The 21,042-nt window shown below is 39.5% G+C and overlaps 1 protein-coding gene across 1 annotated transcript; it reads right to left on the bottom strand.

The window, feature by feature from the left end:
* Positions 1-10,326: 10,326 nt before the first annotated feature.
* LOC136446837 (calpain-7-like) lies at positions 10,327-19,879 on the bottom strand. Its single transcript, XM_066445444.1, has 16 exons — positions 19,779-19,879; positions 18,451-18,536; positions 17,901-17,994; positions 17,240-17,350; positions 17,058-17,093; positions 16,580-16,724; positions 16,082-16,164; positions 15,537-15,681; positions 15,156-15,255; positions 14,785-14,920; positions 14,413-14,488; positions 13,895-14,040; positions 13,546-13,608; positions 12,899-13,038; positions 12,669-12,764; positions 10,327-11,921 (listed from the first exon to the last, which is right to left on the bottom strand). Exons 1-16 carry the CDS (start codon positions 19,812-19,814, stop codon positions 11,777-11,779), a joined length of 1,638 nt encoding a protein of 545 aa, XP_066301541.1. The 5' UTR covers positions 19,815-19,879; the 3' UTR covers positions 10,327-11,776.
* Between the last annotated feature and the right edge of the window lie 1,163 nt (positions 19,880-21,042).

Here is a 21,042-nt window from a genome sequence, read left to right as displayed (position 1 = left end):
TAGCCAAGTCAGTGTAGGCTTCTGTTTTCTTTTAATTTGTTTTTCATTCATTCATTCAGTCATTCATTCGTTGTTTCCTTCCTTCCTTCCTTCCTTCCTTCCTTCCTTCCTTCCTTCCTTCCTTCCTTCCTTCCTTCCTTCCTTCCTTCCTTCCTTCCTTCCTTCCTTCCTTCCTTCCTTCCTTCCTTCCTTCCTTCCTTCCTTCCTTCCTTCCTTCCTTCCTTCCTTCCTTCCTTCCTTCCTTCCTTCCTTCCTTCCTTCCTTCCTTCCTTCCTTCCTTCCTTACATTTTTCGATTCTTTCTTTCTCTCTTCTACTTGCATTCCATAGGCAAGACACGAACGATAACTATATGATTAGACAGCATATATGATTAAAAGCTTTCCTAGGGTATACAGCAGGTTTACTCGAAGAGCGACCCATGAAGAGAAATCATAATAATCCATTTATCAATTTCAAATTATCCTGTTCACAAACCAACACAACCTCCTCGCCAAGTTGCGTAGGCGGAGGTAATATCGTGTCCATGCTCTCATGTTCCTTGATGTCGACAAGTGAGAAGCATCAAGAGGACTCGTCTCCTCCTCTTCCCAACACTGAAGTACATCGTCCATTAAAACGTCGGGACGAGGAATGCAGGTTAGAACAGCTCTGAGGCGACAGCGTTATTAAGTACCGCTGGATGGTAGAGGCAGCTTGAAAGGAAGCATGCAGACCGCCTCTCTAACACGAGATGAAGTGGTCTCTGTCCCGACAAAGAGCCACCAGCCATGGAACGCACAAAGCTTGAGGCGTCGTCTGACGGAGGAGATATTCAGTGCTGTAGAAAGAGGACGGGTCGGACCAACACTACAGGGCTAAGTGGGCGGTCTGTGTAATAGTGTTGTAGTGGGATAAACTCAAGTGGAACTTATAATGGCGGATGGATTAGTATACATCATCAACAAATGGCTATTGACGGCATAGAGGTTGTTACTCTAACATTTTAAACAAATCTTTGGTCGTCATATCAGTTATACTAGTAACACATCTATGGGACAAGAGTTTGTTAGAACAAGCGTACGTGTAACAAGCCTTACATGAATGTCCTTCTAACACTTTTACTAGCTCACTTAAACGCAAACCCGTTCTATAGAAGGTGGCACCGAAGTTACGTTATGTGCAGAAGTGTCCAGTAGTGAAATTCGCAAATTTTGCCTCGTCACGTTTCGGTGCAAAAAAAGAAATAGATAAAGACGCGTACCCAACAACAATATAAATCACAAATAGACACCTGCTATTGTCTAGTTCGTCTTGACTTCACAAAAGACCAACCTGCCCGGTCCTATTGCGTGAGACCGTCCTTTGTCGGGAGACTGACGCGCCCAACTCACGTGTTTGTTTTGATCATACCTGTCCTGTTATATATCAACACCATGTATATTTTCTTAGGCATGTATTTTGGAAACAATGTGACGGTTGATAATAGTGGGGATGAGTTACGCCGTCTTTAGTGGGCGCGGGACCGTGTGAGGAAGGTCACCGCAAGGTTAGTGAGCCATGTCATTGTCACTGTGAGGCTGTGTGAGAACAGTGGCTGTCGCTTAATGTTCTGGTGTTTCTAGGGTTGATCTGACCGTTGTATAACCTTAAGGCCTTAATTTGATCTTGCAGTGACACAATTTTTGGAGCGAGAATTTCAAGGCTGGCTACTGTGGAGGGGGATTAATAAAGATAAAGAGATGGCGCTTCAAATGACAACTTGAAAGGAACGATAAAGTTCAATTTCTACAAACCACATTTTATCGGTCTAAATGATTGTCAATTCGCATCTGATGTAATATGATCTAAGAATTGTACCTAATTTCCTTTATAGATATTAGAAGTTATATTACTGCTGTCAATTGTAGGTTGCTAACCGTAGTGAGTGTAACGTTATCAATGCTGTAATATTGCTTGTCAGTAAGTTGAATGATTGATAGATGACATGTAACATTTGTAACATGATCCCCAGTAAGAAACAACTTCATACCAGGCATCACGCCCAACTCATGTGGAAATGTCCAACCAACTAGTCTTTCTCACTGTTCCAAAAAGTGATTACGTCACTAGCTTGGCGGGCTTACGTATTGTTTACCCAACAATGGATACCGTCCGTGTCACTACATATGATAACGTCCAGACTTACTACGCATGCCTAACTCACTGATTGACTTGTGTTGTCCTATCTTTAGTCATCTTAAGAACGTGTTGTTGCCAACGAATTCATTGGTGCTTGCTCTACAGTAACTGTGAAATGATGACTTTCAATTCAGATTTTAGTTTATATAATCACTCGACTTGACACAGAACTGAAAGGTTCGAACGGTCATTTTTATTAGAAGGATAGACAAGGTAGCTGTAGCTAATAGTCAATGCAAGCCACGTTTCCTAGCTATGCGCCGTTTTCATGAGAGATGGTTACAAATTCATTACTTTCTAAGTACCACAATCCCAAAACTGTACAGCACAATAGCATTTATGTAGAAGCGATCACTTTTTGCAGTTGATACAAGTTACAAAGGCTCTGCTTCATTTACTGCGACGTTGGAGCTATTTCAGAATATACATTGCGCATACGTTGCTTGTAGGCGCGGTTCAAAAGAGACGACTAACGGCCGCTAAAATATTGCAGCACAGTACCGTTTTTAAGTTTCTAACGGTGTGTCCTGATTGACTAGAGCCTAGTATCCATTCATTTGCTTCTTGTGTCCACGTCTTGAGTTACATGTTGTAAAATTACAAACAAACAAACAGACAGACAGACAGACAGACAGACAGACAGACAGACAGACAGACAGACAGACAGAACCAAAGAAACACAAACACACACACAACCTTGGCGAAGGTTAGAGACCTTGTCTTGTACATGCGTGCAGTTGGCGCGGTTCAAAAGAGACGACTAACGGCCGCTGAAATTATTGCAGTCTGCTCCGATTTTCTGAGAACGTGTGTCTCGCACTATGGTCTATTACATCGTGCTGTTTCCAGCTTGTGCCCGCTCCCCAATGCCCGCTATCTTGCTTAGAAATGTTCAACACTGAGATTATGCTGCGAGGCAACTTCATGTTGGCCGCTAAAACTCATTGCAGTCTGCTCCGAGTTTTCGAGAACGTGTGTCCCGCTATGGTCTATTACAGCGTGGTGTCATGGCCATTTCCAGCTTGTGCCCACTTCACAATGCCCGCTGTCTTGCTTAGAAATGTTCAGCACTGAGATTCTACTGCGAGGGAGCTTTGTGTTGGGAGGGGGTTCTCGATAATGGATGTTGCGTTTTAGATCGACAGTCGGTCATACTGTGCTGTGTGAGCTTTATGTGGGTAATCAAGACATAGAAAACTGTAAACTTTGACCTACATGGGGTCGCGCTCAAAGTTCAATGCTTTCTATTCCCTGATTACCCACATCAACGCGCACAGCACAGTAAAGCCGATTGTCGATCTATAACACAACATTCTGGTAATCGAGAACGCCATTTGAGCACAAAGCTGTCTCGCTGAAGAATATCAGTGCTGAACTTTTTTTAAACAAGGTAGCGACCGTTGGGAAAGCTAGAGACGGAATGATACCAGGCTATGATATACCTTCGAAACTCATAGCACACTGCAATAATTTCAGCGGCCGTTAGTCGTCTCTTTTGAACCGTGCCAACTGCACGCAGTTGATCGTATTAGTATTCTCTACCAGACTAACTACGCTAGCTATAGGGGGAATGATTCGCCTGGAGAGTTTGACCACCATAGGATTTCATTTATCCTCAACGCGGACCCACTATCCTGCCGAATTATCCGCGAATATTTCTGCTGAATCCCACTATCCATAACCCCTGACGAAGGCCTGGTGGAGGCTAGTCTTATCAGGACACATGCCCTCAGAAACTCGCAGTATACCAAGTACTGCAATATTTTCAGCGGCCGTTAGGCGTCTCTTCTGAACCGCGCTAACTTCATACACATACAGACTAGGTCTCTTTGCAAACTTAGTACCTTCGCCAAGGCTATATTTGATATCTGTCATTGTCTGTAGCGTTTGTTTGTGGTTGTGTGTATTTCTTAACCTTTGTTTGCGGTTTAAAAACACAACTCAACAAAAAAACTCCTCAAGAAGCTATTGATGCTTTTGATGAAGTTATTAAATTGAACAAAGTAAATTACACAAAGTAAATCAAATAGATAGTGTTCGAACATTTGGTACACTTTTGACATTTTTTGACATCATGCAATGAAAATAGAATGCGTGATAGCACTGATATTTGTTTCTTCTTGTATTCAGGTTTGATCACCATGGTGACTGATGATGAGCAAATGTATGCGATCTTCAGCACTACATAAGCTATACCATGACACCTGAACATTCTTCGTCAGACGCCACGAAAGTTTCAGTCACTCGGCTATGGTAATTCACTGTTGTTGGTCTATTTCCACGTTTGCATACTAATTTCAATAGCATCATTACCATATTAGCTGTTGCTTTCCTCTCCCTTCTGACGTGTCCACACTGTATATATTGTAACGTTATAGTATGTAAAAAGTTTACACACGGGTTATTTGAGTCAACATAAAGTTGTTAGTACAGTGTTTTCAGTAAACCAGTGCAGTCTGTTAAAGACAAGTTAAACGTTATATGTTTTGTATGTTTGTCGGTTTATGGTCTGAGGCTGTTCATGTGTTTATCATACAAGCGCATGAACAGTTAGGAAGAGGCAAAGTTGTCAGGGGAAAGTGAATGATGTTCACTTATATCCTTAACCTACGTCGGACTTGACTTATTGCGTACAAGAAGTGATATGAACAGGAATGTAGGGGGCGCTTCAACGGGCGGCCATAATGTTACACGGGCTCCTCGTGATGCGCCTATAGATTGATACTTTTTAATGTCAAGCAGTGATTCTAAAAGGCTGAAAGTCATTCTAAATATGAACAAGTATGTCTAGATCTGTTTGAGATAGTGTCCACTGGCTTTAGGTCTATTGTCGTGTTTATTTCACACTTTTACAAGACGAGATGATGCACCCTATGAGAGCCTTACCTGCAGTACCTCATCCGGTCGCACCCTAGAAAGTGGCTAAGACGACCCTCAAATTGCTAAATTTCCGTCTTTTCGAGAATGGGGAAATCGCGGAAGGCTCTCAAAGGGGTTTGAGTTTTAAAGTCAAATTGGGCATTGTTTGCGACAATACAACCATTAAAATCAAGAAAGACAATATTTAGATATTTACCAAGAAAACATTAGGTATGTTAGGTCATGAATGATATGATTTCCTTCAATTCACCAAAACAAATAGATTCCACTGTGCCGATTTGCCTTGTGGTGTAATTTGTGATGTAATTTGCACTGATAGATGGGCTTCAAGGACAAATATGTTCTAATACTAGGTAGAAAACTGTTTTTGTGTTTTTCAGGAGCTGTTTGGGGTAAAGAGTGTACCAAGGAGGATCGTGAATGGACGAAAATACGTCAGTGACAGGACGTCTAGAGATGTGGATAAAAGGATGGATAAAAACGTTATCTTAGAAGTATTAAACAACGCGTTTTGACCATCTACCTATCTATAGCAGATGTGTTACAGAATAGAAACCGTAATCGTGCTTTGTACAACATTATTCTCATACTTTCCTCGACTATCATCATATATTATGTAGCCATTGTTATCTATATTGTTTGGGACGTACTATGCTGGATCGGTGTAGTTTTGTACTTAGTTTTGTGACTAGCCGTTTTTATACCGTTGTATTAGTGGCAACATTATCCTTTAGCATACGACTACTCGAATAATCAAGAGTATGCCGACATCACTTTGTGTTAAGATAGCAAGCTCCAAGTATTATGGCCGATAACCAACCAATGCAGCCTGTGCCGACAGAGGGAAAATATCACCATTTTGAGTGTTGCATGCTGGTATAATCTCTTTCGCTTTGCTTAATGTTAAGATGAAATGATGATTGTTACTTGAAACAAAAACATTAAAATATTGAATCGAAAAAAGAGCTTTAAGTCTTTATTGTTTTCACTGGGTAACTATGTGTCGCTTTAGTAGCATCAGCATATTAAATCTATCCAACTCGCTTTCTGTGTGAGGACCACAAATGAAAGAGGCAACTTGTGGTACAATCGTAAACGTTTTGAGAGATGAGAATGTAGCATTATCCTTTAAAGTTTAACTTTAGATCTTGATGGAGTGTAGGTAGGATTAGTCAGGATGGATGTGGAGTCAGGTTACAGGCGGAGTCAGGGTATAGAGGTGGAGTCAGGGTATAGAGGTGGAGTCGAAATGATTGAATAATATTTTAAAGATATGATATCTTTGTCAGTCTCAGTGTGCTCTTTACTTTCGTTCCCGGTATCGTTCTCGGATTCTTTAGTACCTCTCTGTGACGTTATCCCGAGACTGTACTCACATATCTGTAAGCTTGTAACTCAGAAGTCAAGGGCAATAATAAGACCCCAAATGCCATCCTGTCAGACTTGGTGTACGCCGGGATTGTTCTTTCAACAACATTGAAGAAACAACACAACAGAGATCTCTCATGCAAAGAGCTATCACTAGCTATCTGAAAGGTTTGTTCGTGGTCCGATCATGTAGCCTAGTTTATCAAGCCAAACAAATAGTTTTATGTAACATCAGTATACCAGCACTAATGTTGCTTATTAGTTTTCTGATAAACTGTTCCCATCACACCACTACAATATATCGTATGTAACAGTCCATTTTTCAATAAAACAACTGCAGCCAAAGCTACATGTGTAAATTATGATAATGACTACCAAGGCATTCACCGTTCATCATGAGTCAATGGAACACACGGACCATGGTTTGTCAGATCCTTTATAATGTTCTTTCATCGTGAGTTAGGTTACATGTCTTTTTTCAGAAGACTGTATGACAAAGTAAAACTCTACGCTTGTTCTTTCAGGAAGTAGTAGTACATTGTCTTGTCAGACAGTTCAGCAAACATTCAGCCCATCAAGCGGCTCCCCTTGCGTCCCATACTATATTGCACCGATAAGTGTGCCACACGCCTTACAGCATTTTGTAATGAAATTGGATCTATTGATAGAGAAACAGACAAAAACGCTGTTGAATTAGCTCAACGTCTTCTTGTTGCACAAAACAGAATTGAAATGTGGGTATGGTAGCCCTTCAGAAAGAAAATAATTACAGCAATGTACACTCGAAGACTTCTATTGGTAAACTGCGAAGGAGACATATCATTTAGGACCTAATATCCCATTGTTTTGTTTGTAAAATGTCTTAAATATCATCCTTCCTTATTTTGAATGTTCACATTTTCAATAGCAAAGCCAAATAAACATCAAAAATTCAAAACCCTTTGCGAGCCTTCCACGATTTCCCCATTCCCGAAAAGACCGAATTTTGGCAATTTGACGGTCGTCTTAGTCACTTTTTAGGGGACGGCCGTGAGCGGTACTGCATGTTAGGCTCTCAAAGGGTATATAGTCTCGTCTTTAAAAGTTTAAGAATAAACAAGACATTAGCCTTAATGCCAGTGAACATTTTACAAAACAGGTTCAGAGGTCTTCATATGTATCTAGAAGACATTTCAAATCTGTAGAAATACGAGTTGACCTGAAAAGTGCCGATTGTTAGTCGCCGCGCGAGGAGCCCGTGTAACAACATGGCCGCCCTGCGAAGCGCCGCCTATATTCATGTACACATCATTTCTTGTACATAGTAAGCATTTCTAGGATATATGTGGACATCATCCGCTTCCCTTGAAAACTTTGACCTTTTCCTAAACTGTTCCTTCACTTATATGCGAAACATCTGGACATCAGACCTCAAAATGATATAACTATAACTATAGCTAGGACATACCTGCAAAATCCAGACTAGTTTACTGAAAACGCTGAATTGTGGGCCTAACAAATTCATGTTGACCAAGATTACATTATTGTAACAAAAGAAAAGACGTCTGGTTATATATTTGTAAGCTGACAAAAACACGTAACGATTCAATCTATAATTCCAGATTGCGCGCGCAGAATGTATAACGGCCTACGGGACACCACAGTACTAGTACCATAGTACTGTGCGCCTAACAAAGTCATGTTTGCTCAAATCTACTGTTTGAAACATAACTGAAGAACATCAATTGAACCTTAAAAGCCTGTTCAATCTATAACTACAGATTACATTAAACGGGTCATATTATATATTACCGATCCAACTGTCAGTAGTACCAAGTTTGTGTTCTGGAGGTATGACCTTGTTTATATCATTTCGCGGTCTGCTGGTCAGATATGCATAAGATAAGTGAATGGCATGAGTTGAAGAAAGGCCAAAGCTGATTATGGAAAGTACATGAAGTCTACATACATCCTTAAAGTACTAATAACGTACAAAAACTGATGTGTACATGAATGTAGGCGTCGCTTCTCCAGACGCCCACGGTGTTTCAAAGGCTCCTTGTGCGGCGCCTAACAAACATGCCTTTTCAACTCAGCCGATATTTTAGAAAGTCTTAAAAGTCATTCTAAATGTGTATGAAGATGTCCAGGCTTGTTTAGGAAAGTGTCCGCTGACTTTAAGCCTGATGTCTTGTATATTCTTGCATTTTTGCTAGTCGGGATGATATACCCTATGAGAGCCTAACCTGCAGTACCGCTCACAACCGTTCCGGCAAAAGTGACTAAGACGACCGGCAAATTGCCAAATTTCGGTCTTTTCGGGAATGGGGAAATGGCGGAAGGCTCGAAAAGGGTTTACAATTTTTGAGATTTCTTTCGCGTTGCCTTCGAGAATGTGACAGTTCAAACCGATGAATGGTAATATTCAAGACATTTCGCAAATAAGGCAATGGAATATTGGGTTATAAATTATATGTTTCCGTTGCATTTCACAAACAGAGGTGGTCAAGTGTACATTTCTGTAAATTGTAACTTTCTGAACGGCTACCATATCCACATTTCAATTCTATGTTGTGCAACTAAAGGACGTTGAGCCGTTGCAACGGTGTTTGTGTCTGTTTGTCCACAAATACGTAGAATGATCCAACTTTCCTTTCAAACTAAGGTAAGTGGATTACCTAAGGGTGCAATATAACTTTGAGCGCAGGGTGGCGCCTCCTAATGGGCTAATTTTTGGCGGGGTGACAATCATTCACTGGAAATCCTATTCGATGTAAAATTATGAATTCATGATCAGATTTGACACCAAAGATTTGGACGATTACTTATGGACGATTACTTTATGCACAATATTCCATAAACAGTCACTTCAGACGCTGTATCTGTAATTGTAGCTGAAGCTTTATATTGCCATAGTTTTCAATACAAGTGACTATAACTCTAAATGAAACTCTAGAAGAAGCCTACAGAAGAGTTTATAATGCCCGCCACATTTACGTTTGTGATCTTCTACAAAATGAATGGATACGTATACGTTTCATTTCGAAAAACACAGGAAATTGGAAAAAAATCACATAAGATTTGATGATTTACACTATAGGGATCATAAGATTTGTGGTAGAAGTAAATATGCTATAATGTAAAGGGCCTTTCACTTATTTGAAATGAAAGAAACGAACTGAATATGACATAAATCTAAATTCCCGTGTCTTTCCAAAATCAAAGTGATCAATATTTGCCTTCTTGGTGATGAAACAGAATTTCGCAATTATAGTGCTTTTGCTATTTTGTCTCTAATCAACATTGCTTCGATTTACACAGGCGTTTTTTGAGTCGACTCCAAGCCACTGATCCGACTTGGAGCCCTTGGGTTGACGAAAAAACGCCTGTGAGATAACAACTTTGCGTTCGTACTCAGCCACTTTATCCTTACCTCCGATGCATACCATCCACGCAACTCCTTCCACTATCATAAACGGGCGACTCCTGCTCCTGATTGGACGGTATAGAAATAACGTTACCTCATGATCCCAGTCAAGGAGTACTTGACAGTGGACCACACTGGAGCGCCGCCCAGTGACAAGAGATGGTACCGCAGCTAGTGACTAATTGAATGGTCTGACGATGCTCATGTTGTCGAATAGGAATTAGTGTATGTAACGTTATGTGTTTTATGGTGCTGTCTTCGAATTGCTCACGTGTACAACATATTCTAGGTTATCAGTGCAAATAGAAGGTCTGCAAAGGAGGCTAGATTTAAGTAACATGAATTTGTTACCCTTATATCGTGTTTTACTTCAAATGTCATATAACTAAGGATAATTATCATACTGTATAATATGTGTAACAGCAAATGTATGCATCATTATACTTAAGAGATACAGAAAAAGTAAATGATATCCACTAAGTCAAATAAGGCAATGCCGGGAAACATCTCATGTAAAAATTTATAGATTCAAACTTTATTCAGCATATTCTAAATGTACAAGCCATCAATAGCATAATGTGTCTACAGTTGTCTATTATATTCAAAGAGGAAATATATGATGATCTACTTTATCAGCTGTGGTAGAAATGATTGTAACGCATGATGTGAGGCAATGTCTATGGACTAAATTGCACCTGAAACCTTTAAAAAAAATCTTACATGCAACTTTCTAAAACATGAAAAAAGTGATTTGATATTATGCAGCTGGGATATGTGTGTAACGTTACCAATATGATAAACCAAATCTACTTTGTATTAAAACTTATAAGTTCTATTTTAGATAAATTTACACCAGTTTTGCATGCATTTTACTACACCGACCCAGATCTAAGCTTAGCAAAACACAAATATATAAATGTATCAAAATGAATTCAAACAATAATGAATCCCCAGCAACCTTATACAAATGAACTACAATGGTAACAATCTAGTTTCTTCTAATGACAAGAGAAGATACCATTATTGTATTCACGCTTTACATTAAGTAATATACATTATACATGTATACATAAAGATGCTGCTTCTAGCAGAGAGAAAACGAAATTTACATAAAAAGGCATAAAAATTTGGACAGATATGGCCAAATATGTCATCAGCAATTTATTGATTGTTTATGCTGTAGCACTACATGTGTAACTTGATTATGCACAATGACAGATCTGGTGGTTTACTCATACCCATCAATTAGTTAACATGATTATCAACATTGTTTTACCAGTCTTATACACATACTGGAAAAGAGTAACCAAGAGTCATAGAGAAAACAAAGTAACAGTTATATAGCAAAAAGCAGCAAACAGTTTCATTTATAAAAGTTCTTAGATATACCAAATCATCACACAAGCTCTTGATTTCCACATATTCCTTCCACAGCTCTAGCATATTATGAAAGCTCCATTCTGCAGCTCAATTGTAGAATGTTATCATCACTACTAAGAGAAAAAGAGCAGCCATTTTGGCAGGTTCCTGCTGTTGAATGTTTAGATTACTTCCAATGATCTACATATGGTAATATTGTACAGATATAATAGAAATCTAAGTTCATACAATCTTTATCTGCGCAGTCTCCCCTTTAACCCCTACATGTTGCAGGGCTTTTCCTAAAGAGGGAAACAAGGGCGCTGCACCCCCATGCCCTGAACATGTGCCCCTCCTTACCCTGAGGAGCAGATTTTCTGACAAGCATAAATTTCTGATTGCCTACAGATGCTACTAGGTCACATGTGGCCACAATCTTCAACTGTGACCGGTCTTACAGTAATTTTGCCCCTCAGGAAGCCTTAGAATGCCCCATTCCAACTTAAAATTCTCTAAAACTACACACCATTGCCTCACTAAGTAGCTTGGCTCCCTCACAATGCTCCACTTTTCCTAAAAAACCCTGATGTGGGATGACCTGTTGTTATTTGATCTGTGCAACTGTGAAGGGGCATGATGTAGACACGGTGAGTAGAAACGGTCCCTCCTGGCCAGCACGGAAGGTACAGGGGGTCAGGTTGTACGTGCCGCCAGGGACATTCTCCAGCTCCAGGACACAGTAGCCATGCCTGGAAAACAATGATGTGGTTTGTCAGAAAGAAGGTTGTGCTTTTAACAACTTGGTTGAAAATCAGCACCAAGGACAGGGCCAACATGATTGAAAATCAGTAATAATGACATGGTTGGAAAAGATTGTTGAGGTTCACTACAAAGAACAACTTTACATCTTTTGTCATTTAGATATTGTGCATTCAGTACCTTTCACAAAGGAAGTTATAACTTGGTTGAAAATTAGCACCAAGGACAGTGCCAACATGGTTGAAAATCAGTACTTAGTAAAAATTATTGTCTTATATCCATGTCAAATTGACATGGAATATTCACTATTTCCACCAAGAAGGTTGTGCTTTTACCAGCATGGTTGAAAATCAGCACCAAGGACAGGGCCAACATGGTTGAAAATCAGTACTTAGTAAAAAGTAGTGCTTTATATCCATGTCAAATTGACATGGAATATTCACTATTTCCACCAAGAAGGTTGTGATGTACTGACATGGTTGAAAATCAGCACCAAGGACAGGGCCAACACGGTTGCAAATCAGTGATAATGACATGGTTGGAAAAGATGCTGTAATCTGCCGAAAAGTACAGCTTATATATTTGTCAAATAGATACAGTATACTCAAAACCTTCACCAAGATGGTTATGTTTCTACCAACATGGTTGAAAATCAGCACCAAGGACAGATCAATGGAAATTTCTTCATGATCTTAAGGACCACAGGTGTTGTACGCCGTGTTGAAGAGTTTTCTCACCTGAAGTCACCTGAAGCAGCTTTCTGGAAGGCACCTGGCGAGTCTGCATCTCCCGTCAGTGTGACAGTCTTCACATCAAACCCTACACTGTATTGCCTGGAAAAATACGACAAGTTTTTCATAAAAATTTACATATCTCCAATTGTGAGGATTCTAGAAAAATCTAATGAACTTGTGTCCCACATACTCTTCATGCAATCATCAAGGTTGATTATAGCATAACTCCTTACTTGGGTCCCTTCAGCTCCAGTAGAACATGGTTGTTATTGGCACTGTTCTGTAGTGTAAACTGGAAGACTGGGTTGTTGGGGTAGGTGGCTGGGTTGTTACCACAGCCTCCAGCACTGGACCCCTTCCATTGCCCACTCACCTACACACAACAACAGAAACAACATGTTAGCAAGCCAAGTCTGCCTGTGGTAGTTTGTGTTTCTTTGAGTGGCTGGGTTGTAACCACAGCCTTCAAAACTGGACCCCTTCCCCTGGCCACTCACCTACACACAACAACAGGACACATTAACATGTTAATGAGCCCAGTTTGTAGTAAACTTTTTTCTGGGATTATTATCACAGTGGGGCTCTAGCCTGCAACCACCATTCCGTTATTCCATTGATTTTGCTCTATATGATGAAAAAAATTTTAAGACTATTCCCCCCAAAAAATTCAAGCTGACCAGAGCCCCTCCAACACTGAACCCCTTTCATTGTCCACTCACCTACACACACAATAATACAGCAACAAGAACTGGTGTGTCAAGCAGGTTGCTGAGGTCTTTTGATGATCATCTATGCACTAAAACTTGCAGTACCTGTATTTTCAGGATTCAACACATACATGTACTTGATTTCCACACTAGTAACAAAAACAAGAACTTACAGTTTTCTCATGCTTGTATGGCTCTGGCACTTTGGTGAGGTTGAATTCACAGGTGGAGTATATCTGGAAATAAGACAGTTGTCCATGAATAGTGAGACAGGAAAGACTTGTGCAAAGAGTGTTGTCATTGAACACAATCCACTAGTAACTACAACATGTGGATTAACCCCTACTGTAGTGCCCTGTGTGGCAAAAGAGCTATAGAAATGGAGATAAGTACTGACTATACACCAAAAGGTGTTGGAAGGATTTTAACTTTTAGAGAATACAAAATAAAGACTAGTAAACCATTGCTGTATCAGTGGGCATATGAAATATGTTCCCCACATACGTGTAAAAGAAAGCCTACCCTCAGTGTATAGTAGATATTACTGCTCTTCTCATATTGTGAGATGACCAGAGTGTAGAGAGAGATGCCAGGATCCTTGACGGAGATCTTGCATAGATAATGTGGACTGTTGATTCTCACTCCATCGATGTACGGCCTGGGATCATCTGAGGGAAGCAACAGAGGTATTATAGTATTAAACAGTTGTCATCAAGAGAGCTCCATAGCTTGGCGGTCATATACACAAAAAGTTGGTAATTTCTATCTCTAACGGACTTATAATTTGTTACATTCTTTAAGATTTGATACTGAGACTCTTGTACAAATTAAGGAATTGTTGATTGAAGGAATCATCAAAACTGTTAATTGATCAAATTTTGTGAAAGATCTGGGTCGAATCTAGGTAATACTGATGACATGATGACATTTGTATCCTGCAAAAATGGACTTTTCAGAATGAAGAAAACGTGTTTTTGATCATTTTAATCACAATCCGTTTCTAAACATAAGGGTGTTGTTTTAAGAAAATACACACTTACTTGGATACCAGACTTTCCTCCCTCCAGTCTTGTACACAAGGTTAGTGATGTACTCTTTGTTCACAGCAAAGTCATCCTGGAAGAATGTAAGAGTTAGTATGTGCATACATGTATGACAAAGATATTCTTGGGTAGGACAGTTATCATCAAAAGGTTTATGGAGACAAAGTAAACTAATTATCCAATATGTGCAGACATTGTGTAGTAAGTACCTACACTATGTTTGCTCAAACTCATTTAACTCCAACATCGTTCTCTAACTCCAAGCAGATTTACTGGTGGCAATGACAGTATATCCAAAGGGCAAAAGGAGTCCAACTGGCCACCAGGTGAGATTATATGTAGGTTAAAGTCCCGATGATGTCCCCCTACCTTGTCCGTGATGTGCCTGGTCAGTAAGACCCACACGGCTGCTCCCCCCTTGGGTCCTTTAACCTCCAGTCTGTACTGGGGATTGTCACCCAGGGAGTACAGGTCCTTCTTTGGACCTTCTTTGGCCAACCACACACTGGGGGAATACAATTAAATGTAGTAAGCTTCATAAGATGACTACATGCAGTACTGTATGAGTATTTGTTCATGACAAATTACTAAGCATGATATTTTCATACATGTGCATCATTCTATAGATACACGGGTCACTACTACAGTGACCTGTGTTTCTTACATATCTTTCTACTGTCTGTTATACTATCACACATTTATCATAAGCTTTTGGAAAAATGTTGAAGAAGTTTGCTTACTCGTGCAGGCATGTGGTGAATCTGAACATCTCTGGGTTCCAGTTGATGTAGATGACATCAAAGAAGTGGCACAAGGAGTCGTAGTCGATCCAGAACACACCTACAACATGATATACAGGCTTATAATTAGCTAGGGAAAAAATACAGTTTAGCTTACAATACAACATTTCATTCATTCAACTTGATGTAAAAGATAAATGCTACAACTTATCATCATTCATGTTATGTATTCAACACATAACAGGTTACAAAATTTCCATTGAGAAAAAAAAACTAAATCTAATACAGTACAACACATTAGGCTGTACCCCTGAGGTATGGCCAAAAAGACTTGATGTTCTAAACATGCTGAAGTATCAATATCACTGCTAAAACAGAGACCATTGTCATAAGACTGTGCAGTCCTGACATCGTAGTTGAAGGCCTTCTGTAGCTCAGGTGTCCATCTCTCACTGTCCTGCTCCGAGAAACGCCCCTTCCACCTCAGGTGGCTCCAAGGGTTCTTCAGCTGGATCATCTTAAGACCCTAAAGAAAACGTAAAGGAACTTCATTTTACTCCTAAATTTAAATCCCTTAATAAGCTGATTTAGTCTGCAAGTACAGATATCAGGTCCATGTCCATAACAAAAAGTATGGATATTTACACTCTTTACAGCAAACCCAAAATTTTGGATATTTGCACTCTTTAGCATATCATATCTGCTTTTAGATTGTAAGAGATTGAAATAAAGACCTAAGGAAGGCAAGAAAGGGTAACAGTTCTTTCTTCCTTTCAAACACATGCTTGCATGTCATCTATTTTTGCTGCCTATTGCTTCCTACAAGTGCATGCTCTAAGGGCAATTTCCAACAATGCTTTATGCTTAGCGATATCATAAACTTTGCGATAACAATATTATGATACTCAGTGAATAATGACCCTGACCTTGTGTTCCCTGACGTCCAGCAGTGCATAGGCATGTGTGCACACCAGTCCTGTCCTGTCTTCATCTGCCTTACTGATCTCACCTGCAACACACAAACTCAACTTATACACATACAATCTTTGACCAGACGTACATGTATTTGCTTTGGTTAGACTTTCACATCTTTTATATGTCTTTCTGGAGGTGCCTGATTCCCATTATTTGCCTTATCATTTTTACAAGGCAAGCAGAAAAAAGTGCATTGATCCTTTTATTTAGAAAGACGTAGAAACTTAACATATACAACAAAATACACTGCAGAGTAAGCCATAGCCATACAGATTATTCTGATACACTTTGAAAGGGGGGTACTTTAAAAAAAATCATTCTTCTCTTATCTGCCGATAGATAGGTAGATTTCTTTGGAATGATGAATTTGTTTCCTTTTTTGGCGATTCTTAAAAATAATCATAATAATGGAGCATATTAAAGATTGATGAATAATTTATTGTTTTTACCTGTTGCCACAGTGATGAGACACTCCCCCTTGTGGAAGCGTGACTTCATCATGTTGAAGACTCCATTCTTGTTGAAGTCCTCGGAGCCCTCCCTGATGGGCACTCTCTCAGGGATCCAGCCCGTCAGCGCATGGAGGTCGATGTTCTGGGGGTAAACAGAAGTGATAACGTTATATGTCATATAACCACATTGAAAGCTATGTCTTTGTTTTCTTCTGGCTTTTCTAAGTGCTTTGCAGCCACTATAGATTTTATACTATGACATTGACAATTATATATGGAGTCAGACAGAGAATAAACCTTCAAGAAACAATTATTGGATGTCTAATTGTTTTGTGTTTTCCCATTTCAATCATCAAAATTCCTGTCATAGTGCATTTTTTCCTTGATGAATGTAAGGTGCACACTAAAGGTTGAAATCGACACAATTTATTGTTGAGGTCAGGCTAACAAATTCACTTCTTAAAGATTGTCTTACCGAATTTGAGCCTGGAAAGTCGTAGCCTCCCATAACCTGTGGACAACAATCATTATGGAAAAATCATTATCTGCAAAAAGAAATCAATATTACCTGGCATATTACTAGTATGCCATGAGGCAATTTACTGAGTATGCAATACAGACAGACAAACAAACAAACAAACAAACAAACCTACCCACCTTCATGTAGGCCTTCTCCAGGAGGGAGACCCAGAGTTCGTTCCTGTTGTTGGAGAAGGAACACAGCAGTTCTCCGTACTGGTCCATTGGCAGGAAGTCATCTATGATCACCTGGGGAAACACTTTTCCTGTCACTCATTCTGTCAAGAACACTTCAGAGTCTACTCCAAGCTATTTTTCTGCCTGAGCTGAAAATCCTGCTCCACTTTGCTTTGGTGAATTTTTGCCTTTCGTTCTCATGCAATTCTCTCATACCTAAAACTTTTTGCAAAACTTGCTCAACAAAACATCAGGTAAAAGGAGTTTATTGGAGGGCTTCTTACACTGTATGTTAGTTCTCAAATCGAAGTAAATAAATAAATAGATAAATCAAAGTAGCTCAGGTTTCAAGGCTGTCAAACAGGGAAATGCGACAAATCATCAAAAATATGATACAGGAAATTGCCCTTTAAGAGATTTTAACAACATTTAAAGTTAGTGACAAGTCTATTGTAGAGCTACAGAATTCAAAACTTCTTAATATTGATAAGTCAATGGTCTGTCTATTGAGAATTGTCTTATCCGAGTACCAGACATCTATGTACTGTGAACAGCGTGCATTCTGTAGATTCTGATTAGCACCACCTACTGTGACGTGAGAGAACTGCAGGATCTGACTTACTTTTCTATGCACCCCATTGATGTTGAGTTTAACCATGTACTTCCCACAAGGGTTGTACTGTGGCTCTCCTCGCTTGTTCTGTGGGTAGATGATGCTGAAAACAAGGACAAGAAATGTTATAGTCATGATAATCCTGTTAAGTGCTAGTGTCAGATAGGAGTGTATAAAAAACAATCATGATTGTGCGCCAAAAATAGTTACTCAAGCAACTGGATAAAATTTTGAAAATTTTATCCAGTTGCTTGAGTAACTATTTTTGGCGTATCTTATTACCTGGATGTCTGACCTTCATCAATCATGATTGTGATTAATGAGGTGTAATTATAACCTCTATTAACATTAACCTGGGTTTCAGAAATCCGCAACTTTGAAAAACAATGGGTTTGAGAGATCTCTAGTGCAGCACCCCCAAGTATGCTCAGTTCAAATATACTGAATCTCGTTATACTGGGGAACATTTGGTTGGAGATCTCTTTGGACGTATCTTTTCATGGTGGCGGAATTATGTTCAATCAGTTAAAGACAATACATTGTAAATAATGTGACAAACCTTGTGATCAGTTTCTTCTTAAATCTTCTCTCGTATGCAGCACTGATACCGAGTGATGCAACAAAGGAACAGTCAGAAACAACCGTCTGGGCAAAACAGAGAAACACGAGTTAAGAGAAGCTGTGATCAGTGCTGATATATATTGTACAGTTGTGCGAGAATTTGAAAAATTCAACGGGAGGACCGTAAAATATGACTGACTAGCATATATTACTAAAAGACAGAAAAAACAATAAAAAGCTGTTGTCACAGAACATTGGCAAAGAATATGCACCAATAGTTCATGCCAATATCCCCAAACAGTCCCTCTTTACTTGTCCATACTGATGGCTTGATACTAATCTTGAATGAACAACCCCTAAGGTATAATTCCTACAGCAAATTCTAGATAAGAAAAGTAATTGAGAAAATCACATTGACTGAACCTCTGCTTCAAATGAATATGTCAGCAGGGTATGGACTGAACCAGTCACATTATTTCCACTACATTTCCTGCTGGGATCCAGGTCCATTAAGCTGGGAGTGAAGTGCTTCTTAGCCTTCTGAACTAGCCTGACATGCACTGTATCCTGATTGCTACCGATTTTCTGATCGTCAGCATTTTTACCATGAATGTCAGCACAATAGCAATCTGGAAAATGGGAGTGATTGGAAATCTGGGAGTAATTGAAAAAAGAAGAAACACACCAGACAGTTTCTTCAAAGATTTGCTGCATGCTTCTGACTTGTGGTATGAGACCTAGAGGAACTCAAAGCTAATTTCAAAATATATAGGCCATCTAGTTAAGGAACCCTACTATTAGAAATGTTTTATTAACCTCCATTAACATTAATCTGCTGGGTTACATAAATCCACCACTTTGAAAAACAGTGGGCTGGAGAGATCTCTAGTGCAGCACCCCCAGGTATGCACAGTTTAGATATACAGGAGCTTATACTGGAGGACGTTGGGTTGGAGATCTCTTTGGATGGATCTTTTCAGGGCGGTGGAATTATGTATAATTATATGTTTATCTTTAAAACGCTGATAAATTGATAAAAGAATATGGGACATGCTTGAGACAAATGATTTGGCGCTTTGCCAGACAAAAGCATAACCACATTTATCGAGAGTGTTTGAGTACACCAGATGCCAATATTTAAGCACCTGATGCTTCAAAATCTACTTGACATAAGAAAGCGTCTGCCTGAAGGCTGTCTGCTAGTAATTATACACTTTAATCATTAACTTTTCTTCTAAATCTTCAGTGTGTGGATATCATCTGCTTGTAAAGTTATAACATGGATGATTGTGAAAGAAAGTTTTAAAATGTCAGAATAAGACTTACCTGTTTTATACTAAAGCTGGAAATGGCCATGATCATCTGGGGACTGCTGCAGAACTCGTCTGGTCTGGAAGGACAACAAACGACTCAAACTTAGTACAGACTGTATACACAAGGCATTGAATATTTTGTATGTATTAACATGTCACAAACTCAAGGTGTTAGAATGCACTGATATACCACTGACCTTCACTTTGTTAACATTTAGCCTGCCAATTACAGAAGCCATCAAATTTGTAGTGGTTATGTGGATATAGGCAGCTGAGGGAGAAGGTTAAACCTCATCCCATCTTTGCAGGTGTCGTTTAACACTAGTGGGGCTTTAACTTCCCATTTAACTCACTTAAAAACATTGTCCTTCCACTTATGCCTGGGTATAAGGGGCATTGAAGAGAGGTCTGCTGCTATAATCTAAAAGCAGATGTCAGTGTAGAAAGGCAAAATAATTCCTTTCCTCAAGCACACGGTAGAGCAATGTCCCTATAGATACAGAATACATCTAGTCTAATAATCCCTCCTCTTTTTTGGGGTTCAGTAGAAAGGCCCGCTGTTTCGTGGACAGCAAAATTGCAACAATTGAGGATTGTTGCAATTTTGCTGTTCTACATCTGCTTGGAGATTGTAATGTTAGGAATAGGGTGAACAAGTAACCTCTATTAACATTAATCTGCCGTATTACATGAATCCAACACTTTGAAAACAGGTATGCACAGTATAGAAATATCGGAGTGCATTATACTGGGGGACGTTACGTTGGAGATCTCTTTGGACGTATCCCTTCAGGGTGGTAGAATTATGTACCCTGGTGGAATTATGTTTAGTAGATTGCAACAACTTTGGTGATCAATAAAAGAAATCATAAGGATCCCTTTTGAGTACAAGAGGTTAATCCTCCCATTGTCAGGAGAAATTAGAGGAGTGAAGGTTTAATGATTGTGGTTAAATGAAAGAGGTGTCAACTATATCCTGAGCAGGTGGAAGGGCTTAAGAAGTGATTACAACAGGTGTATCGTACATTGGCTGTAATGTGCGGACGGGCTGTGAGAGTCTGTTACAACTAGAAATATCTCAACATCTTGTTACAAACCTTGAACGGCAACACATAGGGGACTCTATGGACCAATGATTTCAACACATGCATTGATTTTGTCCAGCTTTCCAGACAAAAGTTACTTTTCCTGTTGCTCGTTTTAACAGAATTCCCTGACAAAGCTGAGTGAAAATGGTTGCAGCCTGCTAACAAATTGTTGCTAATTGACAAATTGAG

The sequence above is a fragment of the Branchiostoma lanceolatum genome, chromosome 13 (assembly GCF_035083965.1).
Source record: "Branchiostoma lanceolatum isolate klBraLanc5 chromosome 13, klBraLanc5.hap2, whole genome shotgun sequence".
In the NCBI taxonomy this organism is placed as follows: Eukaryota; Metazoa; Chordata; class Leptocardii; order Amphioxiformes; family Branchiostomatidae; genus Branchiostoma; species Branchiostoma lanceolatum.
Note: the sequence above shows the minus strand (reverse complement) of the source record. Positions and strands in the feature narration are given on the sequence as shown.